Source organism: Momordica charantia, assembly GCF_013281855.1.
Source record: "Momordica charantia cultivar OHB3-1 chromosome 10 unlocalized genomic scaffold, Mcharantia_2.0 BLBB01000010.1, whole genome shotgun sequence".
Lineage (NCBI taxonomy): Eukaryota > Viridiplantae > Streptophyta > Magnoliopsida > Cucurbitales > Cucurbitaceae > Momordica > Momordica charantia.
In genome coordinates, this window is record NW_028275158.1 from 20,878,223 (window position 1) to 20,896,942 (window position 18,720).

Consider the following 18,720-nt stretch of genomic DNA (forward strand, 5'->3'; position numbering starts at 1 on the left):
TTCCTCCTCTTAACATTCATTTTCGTCTATTCATCGTGGATAGAGGCCCAAATTTTGTTTGTCCTCGGGGTGTACTTACCTCCCAATGATATTTTACCCTAATTCCAAAATTTGTTTCCCTGCCTCTAAATTATATAACGTCATTTATACTATGGCTAAGATTTTTTGGCTTCACCATGACATCATATTTTCTATCTTCATTTTAAGTTGGAAAAATAATGAAAGGATTGTTTTAAAACAATATTCAATAATTAAAGTTAAAATGAAGCATGGTAAGTGATAAAGAGTATAATTGAAATATATTCTAAAGTTAAAAAATACATAAAATCAAAATTTGACAAATTTTATAAAGAGTTTTCGTTTTGTTAATAAATAAAATAGTGTGCCACGGTATAAATATCTTGAATTTTAATGGGGTATATTTTTATTTTAAAAATAATATTGGGGATGAGATTATTTCGAGTTGTACACATCAAATTTCTCTCTCTATTTTTGCACTGCTGATAAAAAATTTAGTATCTTCATTTATACGAGTGTTATAAAAAAATTAAATATCCATACCTTCGGCTTCTTATTTGTGATTATGATTCTATGGTATATGGTAATAATCGACGTAATTGAGTAAAGAAAGGGGAAAAAATTTTATAAAATTAGTTCTCGAAAAAAATGTGATGTGATGTCGAAGTCTATCAATAACATCGAGTCACCAACTATGAGAAGTGAAAATCAATTACTAAATCTTTAGACAAAAAATTTGTTAGAACTCTTAGCATACAGTAACAATCCATAACTGAGTAAAAATATATAGAAAAAGTAATTTTTAATAGGTTTTTTCTTTTGGTAATAATTGAATTCTAATTAATAGACATTTTTTCGTAGTATAAATTATTGATAGTGTATATCAAATAACTTATCGGCTGCATCATCAAATTGATTATTATTATTATGTGATTGAGATCCTAACATAAAAGGCACTTATCTTATTATTATTATTATTATTATTATTATTATTATTATTATTTTGAGTGTACCACGAGTAGGTGAGATATTCAAATTCATAATATTTTAATTAGAGATATGTGTTAGTTACCGCTGAACTAAACTCATATTAACTAATAACTTTTATTATTTAAAATACGTTAGTATTATTGAAATGGGATTTAGTAACGTTGTTAACTGTCACTAAATCGTTTGTTGAAAAAGATACACTAATTCTACATTTATATAAGAAATATATCGTGATACGTAATTTATTTAAGTCAATTTGAACATACCTCAATAGATAAAACCTCAAATCACTTTACTTGAAATTGAGGTAATTTATTTCAAAAGCGTATTAAATTAATTGCATAGAAATGTTTTATCATTTTATTAATGTATGAATACAAAAGTTTGAAAATTCTATAAGGGTGAAGATTCGGATATCTCATGCCAATCTGAGCATAATATAATGTTTCGAGGCTTTCATACAAATAAAATCACTTGAATATGATACAAAAAAATGTATTTCCTTATCAGAGAGGGTCCCAATGGAAGCGGGACTTTTTTTCATTTCTAATTAGTTCAGGGGAGAAGAAGGAGGAGAAGCACGAAAACAGGATGTCAATGGGATCTCTCTAGTCCCATAGTGGAAGTGTCGATGAACTCCACTTGAAAGTAGTGGCAATATGTTTAGTCAAAATAAGAAAAGTGAGACGCGAAGGATGAATCTTCTAAACTATATATTTTATGAAAAGGTCAAGGATTCGAATCTCCACTTCCACATGTTGTTGAACTAAAAGAATGGTTGAATATCCCACCTCCATATTTGGAGTCTTTCAATAGTTAAAAATATATATATCGAAATTTGAAATTTTTGTTTTAATTTTTTTTAGTACAACGTAAAATAAACCATTGAAGGTTAAAAAACACATTTGGTCACTGAACTTCAATAGGTAATAATTTAGTCTAAGTAGGTAGGTGACCATCACGGAGTTTAAAATTCTCTCTAGATTATTTAAAATTCTCTTTGGCCCCTTTAGACCAGTATGTCAACCCATAATAGTGGATAGTTGATCCTTCATCAGTTTATCAATCTACATATATCATAAATCTTATTGAATCTTAATAAAAAAATTTGTAATGTGGACTAAATTGTTACCGACTTTAAACTAAAGTGACTAAAGATATGTATCTTGGAGTGGTGGTAGAATGAGTGATTTTGAAAAAATAATTTTAAGTATAATAGATTTATCAAATCACCGTATGTAAATAATGATTTTAAACTTTGATAAAATTAATTTTCTTTAATTTGCTAAACATATCCATGGAAAAAATGAAGAGATTTTGAATACACATCCAAAATTGTTACATACTAAATTCAGAAAATAAACTGTTATTAATGTAAAATTACAGAAACTAAATCATTACAAGTCAAATAGATAAGTATATCTAAAAATGGAGAAAAATACAAAATAAAAGTGGAGAGACGAATAACATAATTTAAAAGGCCGACGAATATTATTTTATAAGCAAAAGATATAATGCCGATTTATAATAAAGTATTAAAAGTAGAGATAATCACGTAAATGAACGAAAGAGAGAAAATTAAGGAAGGCATTATGTTTGGATGGACGGCTGAGATGTAAAGATCAGACCAAAATAATATTATTATAATATATTAGTATCCGTACAGGATAACACATCTAGAACTAGGAGAAAATAATGTTGCTTGCCATGAATGATGACTCTTTGTAGGGCCCACCCCTATAATCCAAAATCCCGAAAACAAAAATTAAGAAAAAGTAAAGGACTAATTTCAGCCATTAAAAACAAAATTTTAAATCTCGACCAATAGAGATGCTAAATAAGTTAATTTTAAATCTCGACCAATAGAGATGCTAAATAAGTTTAAAATGATTAATATTAATATTATATCTCTACGAGTGATTTTCATAGATTTTTTTATATTTTATCTATTTTTTACAATATTATAAAAATTTTGATTTATCCTTCATATTAATATCAAGAGTTTATTATATATGAAATGTCGGGAGGATATTTAATATACTGATTTGGAACGAGGGTTGGTTCACTAATTTGATGGGCTAACTAATCCAACGGCTGAAATGCCACCTGGTTTGTTGACCTTTACGAGCCTTTCTCTCTCTAGGTGGGCAGATCTGAGAGAGAGAGAAAAAAAAGTAAAAAAAAAAGGAAGAAAAAATAACCAAAGGCACCAAATGAGTCAAACTCATGGGATTCCCACTTTGTATCAAAGACAAAATATCATGTTCTTTTTATCACAAAATATTTTTTTAGTTAAAAAATACTTTTTGATCCCTGTATTGAAGCGTATTTTTAAATCGGAAAATTGTGGTAGGTAGTAAAAAATAAAAAAATATATATTTTAAAATATGTCACGTGGTTTTAAAATTTTCGAATATAACACAAATTATATACATATTAATAGTATATCAAATGTATATCACATACATATTGCACAGACACTCATACCAATGTTATATCAGATGTATATCATATACATATTACAAGAATATCAGATACTCATATCAGTAGTATATTAGATATATATCACATACATATATCAGTAGTTAGATATATTACAGATATATTACAAATATATTATAAATATATATTATTTGGGTAAAGTTATCATTCTAAAATTGAACCTCCATTTAAAAAAATACTATATTTGAAAAAAACTAAATGAACTTATTATTTTGTTAATTTTACTAAATGTTTTTGTCATATTTGCAACTGCCTCTTTTATACTATTGAGTTAATAACTTTAATATGTTACAATTTAGTATTTCTCGCTTAAATTTGGTTGATTTAGTATGTATATTATGAAAAATATTATTAATATTTGATAGAATTTCTTATATATGCATAAATATGAGAGGTAAAAATGTGTTCATAAATTATAACTCCTCAATTGCTATATTATAAGAATAGAAATTTGTAACTAATTTGAAACTACAGGAAGTAGATTAGTGAAAGTAGAGGAATGTTTTAGCTAGATATTTTTTTATTATTTATAAAAGATAATTTTGTTTTGGAACTTAGGGGGATTTAATGGGATTTTGGAAGATATATATTATTGATTTTGAGTTTTATAATCTAAATTAGTATTTTCCATCAATTTAGAGTTTATTTTAAATAATTTAATAATTTCATACGTCTTTTTAGGATGTTACTATTTAAACCCTTCACTTAGGAAGAAGTTATTAATGTTTTGTTGACTAGCATAAAATAAAAATGTATTTTAAATATAAGAGAAAGTTTGAAATTTTAAAAAATTAGTATAATCCAAATGTAAATCAAACTTAAAATGTAATGTAAATTGTAAAAGGCAAACTTAGAACAGCTTTGCTTGTTTATGCAATGAATTCGGTCAAGGTTGGAATTGGACAATGTAGGCGACGGGAATGAGCTTGAGTGTTACTTGACTAGGAAAGATTTGCACAAAATAAGCAAACACCTCAATACTCAAGTTAGTTTAAATTCGACCTTAGTATAGAGATCGAGTTAGAATGTGATACCTGATACGGGAGTAAAACACTCTATTTATAGGTGGGAGATCCGATAAGTGATTTAACAGTCAGTTTCTTATGTCGTTCCAAATGTCGATCTGTCCGATATATGATATTGGGGATGGTAAGACCTTCAACCAAATAGAAGTTTTCCAGTTTAGTTTTGCGGCTAAGTACGAAGGTCGACCCTCCCTTGGTTGGTCTTCAGAGGAGATCTAGTCTTTCCGACCTTCCTCTATTCTCCAGGTGTCAAGGCTATTTTTGATCGATAATATCACTTATGCTATATTTTAAAGAGAAAAAACATATTTTAGACTGAAATTTATCTATAATTTTTTTACAGAGAAATTTATCTATAATTAATTTATACTTTAAAATGAAACATTTCAAGAAAATATAAATTTGAAATTTATTTGGGTATATGAACTTTATTGCTAGTCTATTTTTGTCATTAAACCTTTAAATATCTATTTTAACTGTGATTGTTAATTTTCAGCAAGCATTTAATAAAAAACTAAATTCATTTTAAAAAGATGTCTAAACACGGTGACTTCAAAAATTTGTCCATAAATATTTATTGATGGATAAACGAATAAATAAATGTATGCATATTAGGTTTTAAATATTTTATTAAATAAGATAAATGACAAAGACTAAATAATCTTTTAGATATAAAGTTTATGAACTAAAATAGAATATTTAGAAGTTTAGGTACCAAGTAGAAACAGAAATTTAATTGACAATTTAATTTGACATTTTTGAAAAATGTAATCCAAATAATTATTTGGCTCAAAAGAAAAAAAAATCCAAATAGTTAAAAACGTAATTGACATTTTGACAAGGGATATCGGGCTAAATAGCATTTTTCAAATTATGAAATATACCCCTCTGCTCATTTATGTTTTGTAAACATTTACTGACATCAATTTTATATGAAAATACGTATTTACCCTCTTTATTTTTTCTTCAATTTATTACTTTCTCATCCATTTCTCTCTCCTCTTTCCTCTCTCTACAAATTCTCTTGAAAATTCAACCAACTTTCTCTCTCTTATTTACACACTCTAAAAAAACCCTAAATATTTATTATTATCTTCCTCCTCATCACTCTTAAGCCGCCTCTTTCCATTCCTATTTTTTTTCTTCACCTTCTCTGAAAAAACAAGCAACAAGCTGCTCTATTTACGATTTTTTTTCGATGAGAGACATACGTCGAGAGCGGGAGCGAGAGGGGCGAGAGCGGGAGCGAGAGGAGCGAGAGCGAGAGCCTTTTTTGTGTGTTCTATTTTTTTTTTATGTGGGGGGTTTATGTGAACTCTTTGTTCTTGGTGTTCTTTGTTGAGTTTTTACCTCTCTTTTAGGTCTGACTCATTCTTTTGTGCATGTATTTGTTATTTTGTTTTTGAATTTTAAGCTCCAACAATGGAGTTAAAATCAAAACAAAAAAATCCAATGAGATGTGGTAAAGAAAAAAATGGAAGAAAGAAAAAGGAGAGAGAAGAGTGCACGTACTTGAAGTACTTAGAAAAATTTGATAGTAAAAAACAATCAAATCACAAAGAGGGAAAAAGGATTTGTATAGAAATGGAAGAATGAATAAGAGAGAGAATGAAAGAGCTGAGAGGAAGAAGAAAAGGGAGAGAATACGAGAGATAAGATAATGGGTAATTTGTAATTTCATGCGAAAGTGACGATAAACAAATGGTTAGATAATATAAAATTTGGAGTTGTTGATTAAAAAAAATAATTTGAAGATTTCATTTATTAAAATTTATGAAGTACAAAATAACTTTAAAAACAATTTGTGATTTAAAAATCAACGAGTAGTTAAATGCGAAGTTTTTTGATGAATCTTACTCAATCAACGGTGATAAATGAGGCTGTAACTTGAACAGGTAAACGCCAGGTGACGCTAATTTGATCCCACCCCTTTTTTATTCATCAAAATTAAAATAATAAAAAAAAACAATTAATCTTATCATAGAAAAGGGAAAAATAAAACATAAGTATGACAAAGCAATGAAAGTGAAAATTAAAAGTGGGAAAGAAGTTAGAAGGAAGAAGCCAATCACTTTTTTTCTTTCTTCTCTCTCTTTTTCTCTATTTTTGTCTTTTTTTTTTCTTTTATAGGTATATTTAGTTCATTTTAATTCCTATGTTGAACAAATTATTTATTTTAATTCATGTATTTTCAAAACAAGTAGTTGTTTTAATCTATATTTACAAAATTTATTATACATTTCGAAAAATTTAGTGAGTTCAGTGATATATTAAAATTTTAATCGAAATAAATGAGATACAAAGGAAAATGAATAGATTAAAATAGTAAAATTTTTAAAGTACGGGATAAAAAACAAACGTTTTGAAAGTACATAGACTAAAATGAACAAAAACTAAAAGTACAGTAACCAAAATGAATGCCGACATGAGATTAGCTCAACGAGACACTTTACTCACCAAAATAAACGTTTTAAAAGCATGTGGATCAAAATGAATCAAAGTCGAAAATACAGGGACAGAAGCATATTTAAATCCAAAATAAAACTTATAATATTCTTTAAAATTTTAAATCCCATTTTTATACAAAGGTTTTGCACATCTTTTTTCACCTTATTTTTCTAAATATTTCGTTTCTTTTTTTTAATTATTTATTTTTTGGAAAAAATAATTTTAATTCCACACATTTAATTTTTCCGTTGAATTATTGTATTTGAAGTTGGGGAACAAATAAGATTCACAGGTTCTTTTAACCAACTCCATTTCACACATTTTAAAATTAATTTGTGGACATTTTTATTAAAATAATTAAAATTTTGTAACTATGCAGCAAATAAGTTTGATTTTTTTTTTTTTTTTGAGATATGACATGTTTTTTTTTTTAATTTAATAATAAACTAAATTACAACAATAGTCCTTCTAAACTTTCATGGTACATGCATTTTGAAAAATTTTAATTACATCCATAAATTTCTAATATTGCATCTAATATACCTCTTTAATGGTTAGTTTTAGGTGATACATTGAATATTGTATTAATTAGATATTATATCGTGCAATGTAACCGCTTAAAAAGTGTCATATGGGATTAATTTCGACAAGGGTAGACTAATGAGACACGTTTAGAGCTTAGAGAACTAAATTTCCAATTTGACCTATATGCCCACTCGAGATTAGTCCATCTTATACCTTTTAATTGTCATATTGTGTCACATATCTCTAATTAATAGATACGACCTAAATTTATCAGATACTAAATAAAAAATCTTATTATTGATATAATTGAAATTAATTAAAGTTGAAGAACCTATATGGATAAAATACATCAAATCAACTTATAGTTTCAAAATTTTAAGTCCAATTTGATAATTATTTTGTTCATAAAATTAAGCTTATAAATACTACTTACACCTATACATTTATATGTTTTGTTATCTACTTTTTAAAAAGGTTTCTAAAATCTAAATAAAACTCATAAAACTAAAATGAAGTAATTTCTAAACGGTTTTGAAATTTGGGAAAAATTCAAATTTATTTTTAAAAAAATATGAAAAATATATTAAAAATTTGTAAATAAGCAAATATAATTGTTGAAAGCAAATAATTAATAAAATACATCATAAAACTTACAATAACTTGTAACTTAACTAGTATCTATATCCCAAATCTTTATAATCTATACAATTTTCTCTATTTATAATTTTCAAATTATTAAAAAATTCAAACTTCAAAGAGATATTTTTTTTAATTTCTTAATTGGGTAAAATAATTTTTGAGGTGTATTTGGAAAATAGAAGAAAAAGACGTGGAGTAGAGAAATCTATAGTCAACAAGTACATACGCAAGAATAATAATTGATAATAATAATATTCCCCTCCACCTCACTTGCCATTATAAGCTTTAAAAAATTGAATTCTTTTTTTTCTTTTCTTGCTTGATAGGGATATTATGTATTTGTTTTAGAAAATAAAGGTTAGATTACAAATTCAGTCCTCAAATTTTCATCGTACAAATTGTAGATCTATTACATAAAATTTTGAGAGTTGTAGGATCTATTAAATACTTTTCAAATTAAGGAATTGAAACATTAAAATTAAAATTTTACATAAAGTAAATTTCAGGTTTGTAAAATTACCAATTCAATCATTCAACTTTTCAGTTTCATAGACTTATTAGATATAATCTCGAACTTTGATAATCTTAGAGCCTACCAAACACTTTTAAAATTCAAGAAAAAAATAATAAAATTATAATTTGACATAAAGTAAATTTCAGGGTTGTAAAATTACAAATTATTCCCATAACTTTCAGGTTAGTGGAATTAAATTGCCTATTAGATGCAACTTCAAGAGCCATGGATTACTACGTAATTTAAGGGGGAAAAAAAGACAGTGTAATTGAACATGAAGTGAATTTTAGGTTTGTAAAATTGCAATTTCAGTCCTTCAGCTTTCAGTTTGTAAAATTCAGACCTGTTAGATACAATTTCAAAGTTTGAGAGTTGTAGAATCTACTAAACACTTTTAAAATTCAAGAATGAAAAAGACTAAAATTGTAAATTAACCTAAAGTAAATATTCTATTGGTAAAAAAATTACAAATTCAATCATTCAAACTTTCACATTGGTAAAATTCAAAGATCTGTTAGATACAATCTTGAACGGTCAAAGTTGTTGGTCCCACTAATCATTTTTTAAATTCAGGAAGGAAAAGACTAAAATTGTAATTTGACATAAAATAATATTCAGCTTTGAAAAATTACAAATTCAGCCATCTAACTTTTAGATTTGTAAAATTCATAAACCTGTTAGATGCAATCTCGAATGGTGAAAATTGACAGAGGCACTAAATATTTTTAAAAGAAAGACTAAAATTGTAATTTGACATAAACTAAATTTCAGCTTTGTAAAATTACAAATTCGTTCCTCCAATTTTAAGGTTTGTTAACTTGTTAGATACAGTATCGAACTTTGAGAGTTCTGAGACCCACTAAACATCTGACGTAAGTAAATTTCAAGCTTGTAAAATTACAAATTCAATCATCCAACTCTGAGGTCTGTAAAATTAACAAACCTATTAGATAGAGCAACGAGGTGGGATCCACTAAACATTTCTAAAATTTAGGAACTAAATGACCAAAACTATAATTTGACATAAAGTAAATTTAGGTGGAAAAACAAATTGAGAAAAAAAAAAAAGAGGAAAAAAGAAAAAAGAAAAGATGTTTTCAATAACCCACCAAAAAATTAAATAAAGCAAAGGAAAGTTGAACATTTACTTCATATACAATACAACAAGGAAGAGGTCACACACAGACACCCACACCTCTCCCACCATTTCACCTTCCTTCCTTTCCTTTTTTCCACACCCATTTGTGAGATTCTTGCAGTGGTCTTTTCTCTTCCACTGGATTGTACAGATTCCCAATTAATAACCCATCTTTAATCTCTTCACTTCTGATTGATTTTGGGCTTTTTTTTCCTTCTCTCTCTCAGATTTTTCCTCTTCTTCTTCTTCTTCTTCTTCTTCTTCTTCTGCTGGTTTCTCCTTTTTTTCCCCTTTTTTGAGGCAAAACTCTTCTGGGTCTTTGAGCTATTGGTTGTTTCTGCAATCTTCCTTTGGTGGGTTTTTTGCAGAAAAGGGTTTTGTGTGCCCCCCAGTAGCTTGCGCCCATATAAAGCTTGAAGAGAAAAAACCAATCATATTTTCCATTTTTGTATCAATTTTTGTGAATAAATTAGTTTTTGCCCAATTTTTCTTCTGTAATTTCTTTATCTACTTGAGGAGGAATTTTTGAAAAGGAAAGAGAAGGACATGGGCAAGCAAGGGCCTTGCTATCACTGTGGAGTTACAAGTGAGTTCTTGTTTCTCCAGTTTTGGTTTTCCTTTTTGCCCTGTGCTCTATTTCCAAGGATTGAAACTGGATTCTAATAATAATATTATTATCATCAATACACCGCTTTGGAAATTGCTTTTACTTGCCGCATATGTGTAATTCAGTTACGGAAAGAACATAACCATGAAAATGAGCAAAAGAAATCTCTTAAAAAGAGTAATGGAAATTCAAAATTGTGCTTAGCTTCTAATTTTCTATACATATGAGAATATATTCAATATAATTGCTTCTGATTTTAATGTCCAATCAGTTCAAATTCTGAGCTACTCGGTCAGATTTGACGATTTTCCCCTCTTCAAACAGTTCATAACGTATTTGATTGTTGTTTTTTTCTTTTCCCTTCCCTTGATACACCTTTTGATGTTCTAACATTTGTCATAGCTGCAAGTTCTTCGAAATTTAAATGATTTGCGTATTGAGTCTAAATTTCATCCCCATCATTTTCCCATTTCCGCTGAGGTGCTAATGAACCCAAATATGAAGTTTGACATTATGTTAAATTTGTACTAATTTCTCAACGACATCTAAGAAAACTATCTTTTAGTGAAGGCCACATTGTATCCCCTTATAATGCTGGAATGCCTTGGTTCTGAATTATTTCTCCATGTATCTCAGCTGTTTCTGCTCGGCACCTCCCATGGCATTATCTGTCAGTGCTGCAATGACATAATTAAATAAAGTTTCAATTTGAAAGCACAGATAAAAGCTTAGTTAGCTTAGCTTTAGCCTCTTTGAGCATTCACTTCAAAATATGAATTGGCTCCTATGCTTTTGTATCTCTGATTGGCTCCCAAGCTGTTAACTCACCCATACTTTCCTGGATTGCTGCATATGAGATAAAACGTATAGTTCATTTGCACATCCTCAAAGTGTCGAGGTCATTATATTGCTGATAGCAGCAAGCAAGGGTTCTTCAAGTTTTCAGATACCTGAAATAATCAAGGTTTCTTGTATAGAAAGATGAATTTGGCCTTCGAGAGCTGAGGATGATTGTTCTTGCAGAAGTTTGAGTGCGCATAAACTGTATTTTCTTTAATCAAAGTGTAGTAGCTGCAAGAGCTTGTTCCGATTTATACTTGCTAGTTTTTTTTTGGGCCTGCTTAACTTTTTGAGGTTAGAGAGTGAAATGGTCAAGGAGACAGAGGACAGATTGAAAAAGTTGCTTCTTCCATCATGTTGTTCTTGACTATTGAAATACATACAAGAGGAAGTTTTCATTGGCTTGAAAACAAGCAAGTTTGGCAAAAGGAATGCGAATGAAGAGTTCTGACTCTGTCTATCCCCACTAGAGTTTTCAGTTGAGAGTTGCTTCATCTTAAGTCATTGACTTTTGGATTCTTCATCCTTTATTTTGGTACTCCAACCTAGCCAAAGCATGCATTGAGGTTTGTTTCAGTAACTCCTTTGAGCTGTCAGATATTTTATAGGTGTGAATTATGTCATTGTAGAGGCCCCAAGAAATTTCCTTGTTTTAGAGCTGCTCTTAGGTTGCTCTTGCCTGACATAGAAGGCTTACTAGTGACTAACTGGCGTAACTGTAACACAAGTCCTCAAAGTATGTTCCTATTTGGATGTAATTTTTTCTGAATGAAATGCAAATGCATTTTCAGTGCATATTTTCTTTCTAAGTTACATTGCCTTTCATGCCATGCACATACATTGCTTATCCATTAATTCCATATATTTGTTCCACACCTGAAATTGTAGTTTCTTTAGTAATATATCCTGAAGACCGAGAATTGAAACAGGCACACCCCTTTGGCGCAATGGGCCTCCCGACAAGCCAGTATTGTGCAATGCATGTGGATCTCGCTGGAGGACAAAGGGAACTCTAGCAAACTATACCCCTCTTCATGCTCGGGCAGATCCTGACGAGTATGATGATAAAAGGATATCTAGGTTGAAGAACTTGTCAATGTTTAAGATCAAAGAAGTGAAACCGCTTAAAAGAAAGCAGCATCCAGACAGTGGAGTTGTGGTGGGGGTTATCCCTGATCATGATCAGAGCTTCCACAAGGCAGTGGAGGAAGATACAAGTAATAGATCAAGTTCTGGATCAGCCATATCAAACTCAGAGAGCTGTGCACAATTCGGCAGTGCGGATGCAAGTGATTTGACAGGTTGGTCAATTATACAGTTGACATGTGATCAATATCATCAAAACTTAAAAATACTTGCATTGATCGAATCACAAACAAATCAATGCTTTTGATGGAAGCTTTGAATTGGAATATGAGATGATAAACGTTTTAATTACCGTTTATACAAAACTCGTTTGTGAGTTGGTGGAAATTAGGATAGAACAGCAAGAAAGATTAAAATGGTACACTCATGTACTCAATGGTCCTTAAAAGTTCAGGCATTTCCCAATTGGACATATATGACACTGACACAAACAACAGTGTTTGCTTGTCTGGTTTTTTCACCTCATATGTGCGTATCTTATGAATATTGTGACTACATCAACAAATGATGTTAAAAATGTTGTATGTGTGGGGCATCTCATACGACAGTTGAATTTTATTCAGTATTGTCAACGAAAGCTCCGTATAAATTAGTTTTGTATCTGACACTTATTGGTATTTCATTTCTGATTCTTTCTTTGTGCAATAACTTCTTTTTCCAGCATAAAAGCTTCTCATTGCAGAAATTTAATCTGTTCATTTTGTTTATATCTGCCTATTTCTAATTTTTGGCCAGGCCCCTCACAATCGACGGCATGGGAGACAACAGTGCCTTCTAAAAAGAAGAGGACCTGTGTCAGTCGTTCAAATCCTTCCGCAGTTGAGAAACTCACTAAAGATCTACACTCCATTTTACATGAACAGCAGTCATACTTCTCTGGATCTTCAGAGGAGGATTTGCTTTTTGAGAGCGAAATTCCGATGGTCTCTGTAGAGATAGGACATGGAAGTGTTCTCATGAGGCATCCAAGTTCAATTGCTCGAGAGGAGGAGTCAGAAGCAAGCTCACTTTCAGTTGATAATAAACAGTTCTCTGTAAATGAGGCTTATTCAGAATCGTCCATCCTTCCTGTACGTGGTGAAACTGAGAACAAGATGATCAATTTGTCTACTCTTGGAATTGGGAGAAAACACCCTAATGGACAGGGGTTCATCCAGGAGCAAATTAAAAGGTAAGCTTTGTACTGAACTGAATTCAAATACTTTAATTCAGCATTGGCTGGTTTATCACTTGGAAAATAAGTTCATTTTGACTGTATAGCTTGGAACTTTAAACTCTAGTTGGCTCAGGGTAAGTTAGTAGGAGTTTTTGATTTGTGCATACATATATACATATGTATGTATGTATATTCCAAAAAATGAAGGTTTGTCTTGCTGTGTGATTTTGTAGGAGGAAAAAAATTACTTGTTTTTCTCCACCATGGTCTGCATGTGATGTAGCATATTATGTGTATAATTAGGGGTTATTTTGTAATTTTGTTTGAGTCGGTCAATTGTGTTAGTTTAATCGGATTAGCAGGCCTAAATTCTCTATAGATAGAGGGGAACAATAAAAGTTATTTTGAGGATTCTTAGAGTTTCTAGATTCCTTGATGCTTGATTGCATCAGCATGGTAGTGGCAACAAATGCAATCACTGTTAATCCTACTTTACTCATTATATGACTTAAACACTGGGATATTGACTTATAGTTGTTTTTCTTTTTTTCTTTTTAGTTCAACAATATGTAAGGGCAGGGATTTGAACCTCCGACCTTTTGGTTGAGGATATATGTCTTTATCAGTTTAGCTATGCTGACGATATTAGCTTATAGTTAAAACTTTCAGTAATGGTTAAAAACAATTCTACAACTCCACTATTAGAGTTAGAGGAGAACTTCCAAGTATTTTACCTTCAAGCACAGAACTAATATTTTTCCTGCTTGTAATCTCAGGGACAAGCCTCATTCAGAAAAAATGCAAGCACTTGGAAATCATAATTCTCCTCTGTGTAATATAGATCTAACTGTAAGTTGCATTCTTATGGTTCTAGCTTGACATTAGCTCAAAAGGCAGACTAGATACCTAGTATATATATATATAATCTGAAATTGGAAAGGCGTTCTTAGTTGTGGTCAAAATGATCTTCTTAACAATCCCTCGACCTTGATGGAATATATGCATTCATAAGGAGCCTTAATATTTGGAACATGCATTGTTGAAATACGAACCATCTCCACTCTTTGTTTCTTTTACTCATGTTATAATCTGGCCCATTTTGATATAGGACATCCTAAACTTCAGAGAGTTTACGCAGCATTTGACGAGTGAAGATCAGCAAGCATTAATGAAGTATCTGCCTTCTGTTGATACTGAAGAGCTACCAGACAGGTTAATCTTTATGCTTACTTTTACAGCATCTTTGTATTAATGAGATGAGTCAGAAGACGGATTTGTCCAAAGCTTACTGTTTATATTCTTTAATGCAGCTTGAATAGCATGTTTGACAGCCCTCAGTTCAAGGAGAATTTGAATTCTTTCAAGCAGCTGCTCACTGAAGGAGTCTTTGATTTCTCCTTTCGAAGTGCAAGACGAGAAGACTGCAAGACTTTGAGTCGACTTGTGTTGAGGGATTTGTCGAAATCAAAATGGGTGGAACGATATCATCTACTTAAGGTCAGACCTTATGGGGAATCATGGTGATCTCCTGATGAACTTGTTGTGAAGAATGATAGTATATAGTGACTAAATAAACATTTTTATGAGCTGCAGAAATGTAGTAGTGGAGAGCCTGTTCAAGGTTTTGCTGCTGCATCAAGTAGCTTCATGAATTCCAAGAGATTGCTTGATGGCCAAAACAAAAAGTTTTCAGGTTAGTGAATATCTTCCATATATAGAGTCTTGCATCTTTCTACATCTCTAGAAGATCTCTAGTATTACTAAGAATCGTTGTTTTTCAATCGGATTATAATTTCTTCCCACGTTGTGATAGTATACTACGGCTTGAACTAATCAACCTCAGTCCCTTTATTTCATTTGTACACACAACCATCCAATCTCCTTGATCTGTCCATCTTGGACATTCATGTTTCCCTTACACAAACACCAGTTTTGCTCTGCCCTGAAAGAAGCACTTGTTACGATTTTTCAACTCTTGACCCAAATTTACCTATCAGCCTATTTCGACTAAATTGACAAACATAATGCTCACGCTGCCATAAACAATCCGCTCTTTAGGCACTTGTGTTGCAACAATTAACAAATGGAAACACAAAAAATGACTATTTGCTTCTCTCTCCTCTCTCTCTCTCTCTCTCTCTCTCTCTCTCTCTCTTCTCTCTCTCTCTCTCTCCTCTCTCTCTCTCTTCTCTCTCTCTCTCTGTTGGTAATCATCTTTTTTTTCTTGAGTTCCTGCATCTAAACTAAATTCTTTTTTAAAAATCTCTTTCCAGTTGCTTTGGAAATTATGAGATTCTTTATAAGAAGTATGAAGTGATCTTTCTAGTTGGTCTATCAGCTCATTTCTACGAACAATTATCTTCTGTAATCTAAAAAAAGTAAACAATTTTTTTCATCTTCAGAAACAAAAACTAAGAGTTGCGTCTTGGAGTTCATTCCTAAGAACAAAAAGCTTTTTTTTTTGTTTTTTTTTTCTAGAGATGGAAAGGAAAAAGTCAGCGGGGTGCTTTATTTCTTCCTTCCTACCAGGGATACCATTAGTTAATATACGTAATTGGAAAAGAATTCTAGATTATTCTGATTGAAGATGAGATATGGATAGAATCCAGAGAGAAGAAAGAGTTCGGTTTTAGAGGCTTGATCTACTTTGTAATTATGGATCGAACAAATCCCTAAATGCTTATTTATTCTGTCGTTCAGGTAGGGAGAACTCTTACCATTACCTAGGCTAAGACTAAGAGGATAGAGACAATGGACTTTTGCATAGTTCATCAAACTACAAAAGAAACGGGGTGTATACAAAACATGAGCACCTTTCGTCTAATTAAGAAATGGAACTTTTCAGCAATATTCTTAATGTTTGCACCAATGAGAAAAAGGAACTAGTTCAAATCATGGTGGCCATCAATCAATGTTTGTAACCAAATGTAGTAGTCTCATAAGATTAGTAGAGGCACAAACAAATTAATAAATTGGCCAAGATACTCATGTATATCAAAATATATGTCTTTATGTCTATGAGAACCATGCTAATTTCAAAGAGATCTTCTGCTTCATCCTTCGTTAGATTTTGTCACTGATCATTCCATATAAATGTCTAGTTCCTTAACAAGCAACCTTCTAGGGGCCCAATTGCCTTACATGAATTGACTCCACGATTCCTATAGCTTCAACTTCAGCCACTCCTGTTGCAACAGTTGACAGAAGGAAGTGGTATTGATCATCTACACCAAAAATGAATCTCTCCCTCTCGAACTGCAAACATTTGTTTAACCTTTTTGATCAAGAAGTAGACAACTTTTATCATTTTTAGTTCTCAATCTTTTTAATGTCTGCACAAGCTAACATTGTTTTTAGAGCTGATTTAAAAAACCACTCTTCATCTCCAGAAACAAAGACAACGATGAAGAGTCCGAAAAGGGTGATGACGAAGACAAGCACGGAAAGCAAGGAACTCGTCGATAGCGACGGTTCTTGTTTCAGTCCAAGAAGCTTATTTACTTTACCTTCTGATGGAGGTTCCTTCACCCTGGAATCTCTGCATTTTGATGGGGAAAGTTCTGACCAGGATCTCCTGCTGGATGTGAGGTCAAACAGCTCCTTTCCACAAGCAGAGCTCCTTCACCCAACCCTGAGTTTTGGTGCCCAACAGGCAAGCAATAGTAGTAGCTCGGTAAATTTTCGACTTATGCATCGCTGACAATTTCTGATAACCACCACAGTTCCATAACTTAAAAAGTATATTCTTTTTTTGCTTGGTGAAACTGGGAAAAGAAAATAGTCTCTGTGTTGGTTTATGGTTGATTTCTCTTCTTTACCCTTGAATCACCCTTATAAACTTGCAGCTATAAGGGGGGATTTGGGTAGGCTTTTTTGTAAATGCTACAGTTGACTGTAATAGATAGCTCCCATCTCAGAAGTGATAAGTTTTAGATTTTTGTACATGGTAGTACATTTTTCACTTGCACAATAATGTTCAGTTTTTCTTCTGGCTTGGAATTGCACAACTTTTTTTTCAGGCATAACAATGATAAATCATATATTTGTTTGTTGAAGAATTGAAAAGCTGTAAGTTTATTCTACCTAATCAACTTAACTCTTGAGTCTCCTAGATTTGATTGTGTTGAAACATTGTAATATTATGTCTTCTTCGTATGATATCAATAAGCTTGTATTTCAACCAACCTGAGCTTAGTTCAACTGTTTAAGACATCTATCTTCGACTAAAAGGTCGTGAGTTCGAATTTTCACTCCCACATGTTGTACTAAAAATATACATATAAAAAATAAAAATAAGCTTATATGTTGTGTCATATCTAGATGTCCATGTAAGATGTAAGGGGAGTGTTGAAATATGAATATGAGTTGAGAAAGTTTCTAATTGCCTAAGAAGTTGAGGACTGAAAATAATATTTTGTCGGTACTTCTAAGCAATGCAAGTTATACCGTATCGGTTTTAGACCAGGCATGCCTTTTAGAGGTTTTTCTTGCTTGGTTGAAATATTGAAAAGTTACTAGTTTTCAACCTAAAATAGTTGGGTGGTAGAGTATGGAAGATACATAATTTTCTTTATATAGATGAAGAGGAGGGGGAGGAGATGCTTGTTTTATTTCCAACCTTTTATTTTCTCACATAGTATGAAGCCAAAGAAATATGTAGTTTAGGATAGAACATTTGAAAAAAAAGTTGCATAGTAGAATTGAAGGAGGATTAAGAGAAGTTTGTGTTTGTGTTGTTATCGTGAGTTTTTAAAATGAGAAATAGTCGTCCTATTATCTTAGCATGTTTCGACTAGATAGATACCTTGCCTCACTACCAACGATGTCAGCATTCTAAAGCAAGCCAATTAGCCCAAGTGAGTTGTAGACTTTTAGCCTAATCAAGATGAGACTAAGAAGCCACTTAGCCCATGTGAGTCCCCGTGCTTGCAATCCACTTTAAGAAGTTGTCTAACTCAAGCACTTGAAACAAGTTCAAGGAGCTCAAAAGGACACGTCCCACAAGCACCAATAAATGGTTTTATGACAACTAGTTAGACTTGACAAGACGTGGCTAGTGCACAAAAAATGTAGTCAATAACATGTCGCTATACTACCTAGTGGGTCACTCTATCACACTAAGAAGAATTCTAATATGATTGTTCGCCCTATTAGCAATAATTTAAGAATGAT

At 31.3% G+C, this 18,720-nt stretch overlaps 1 protein-coding gene across 1 annotated transcript; it reads left to right on the top strand.

Annotated features, from left to right (window-relative positions):
• The first annotated feature begins 9,815 nt into the window (after positions 1-9,815).
• LOC111022650 (GATA transcription factor 26) lies at positions 9,816-17,555 on the top strand. Its single transcript, XM_022299834.2, has 8 exons — positions 9,816-10,385; positions 12,176-12,547; positions 13,128-13,563; positions 14,325-14,397; positions 14,657-14,760; positions 14,859-15,045; positions 15,142-15,241; positions 16,938-17,555. The coding sequence occupies exons 1-8, from the start codon at positions 10,346-10,348 to the stop codon at positions 17,246-17,248; spliced, it is 1,623 nt and encodes a 540-aa protein (XP_022155526.1). The 5' UTR covers positions 9,816-10,345; the 3' UTR covers positions 17,249-17,555.
• Positions 17,556-18,720: the final 1,165 nt, after the last annotated feature.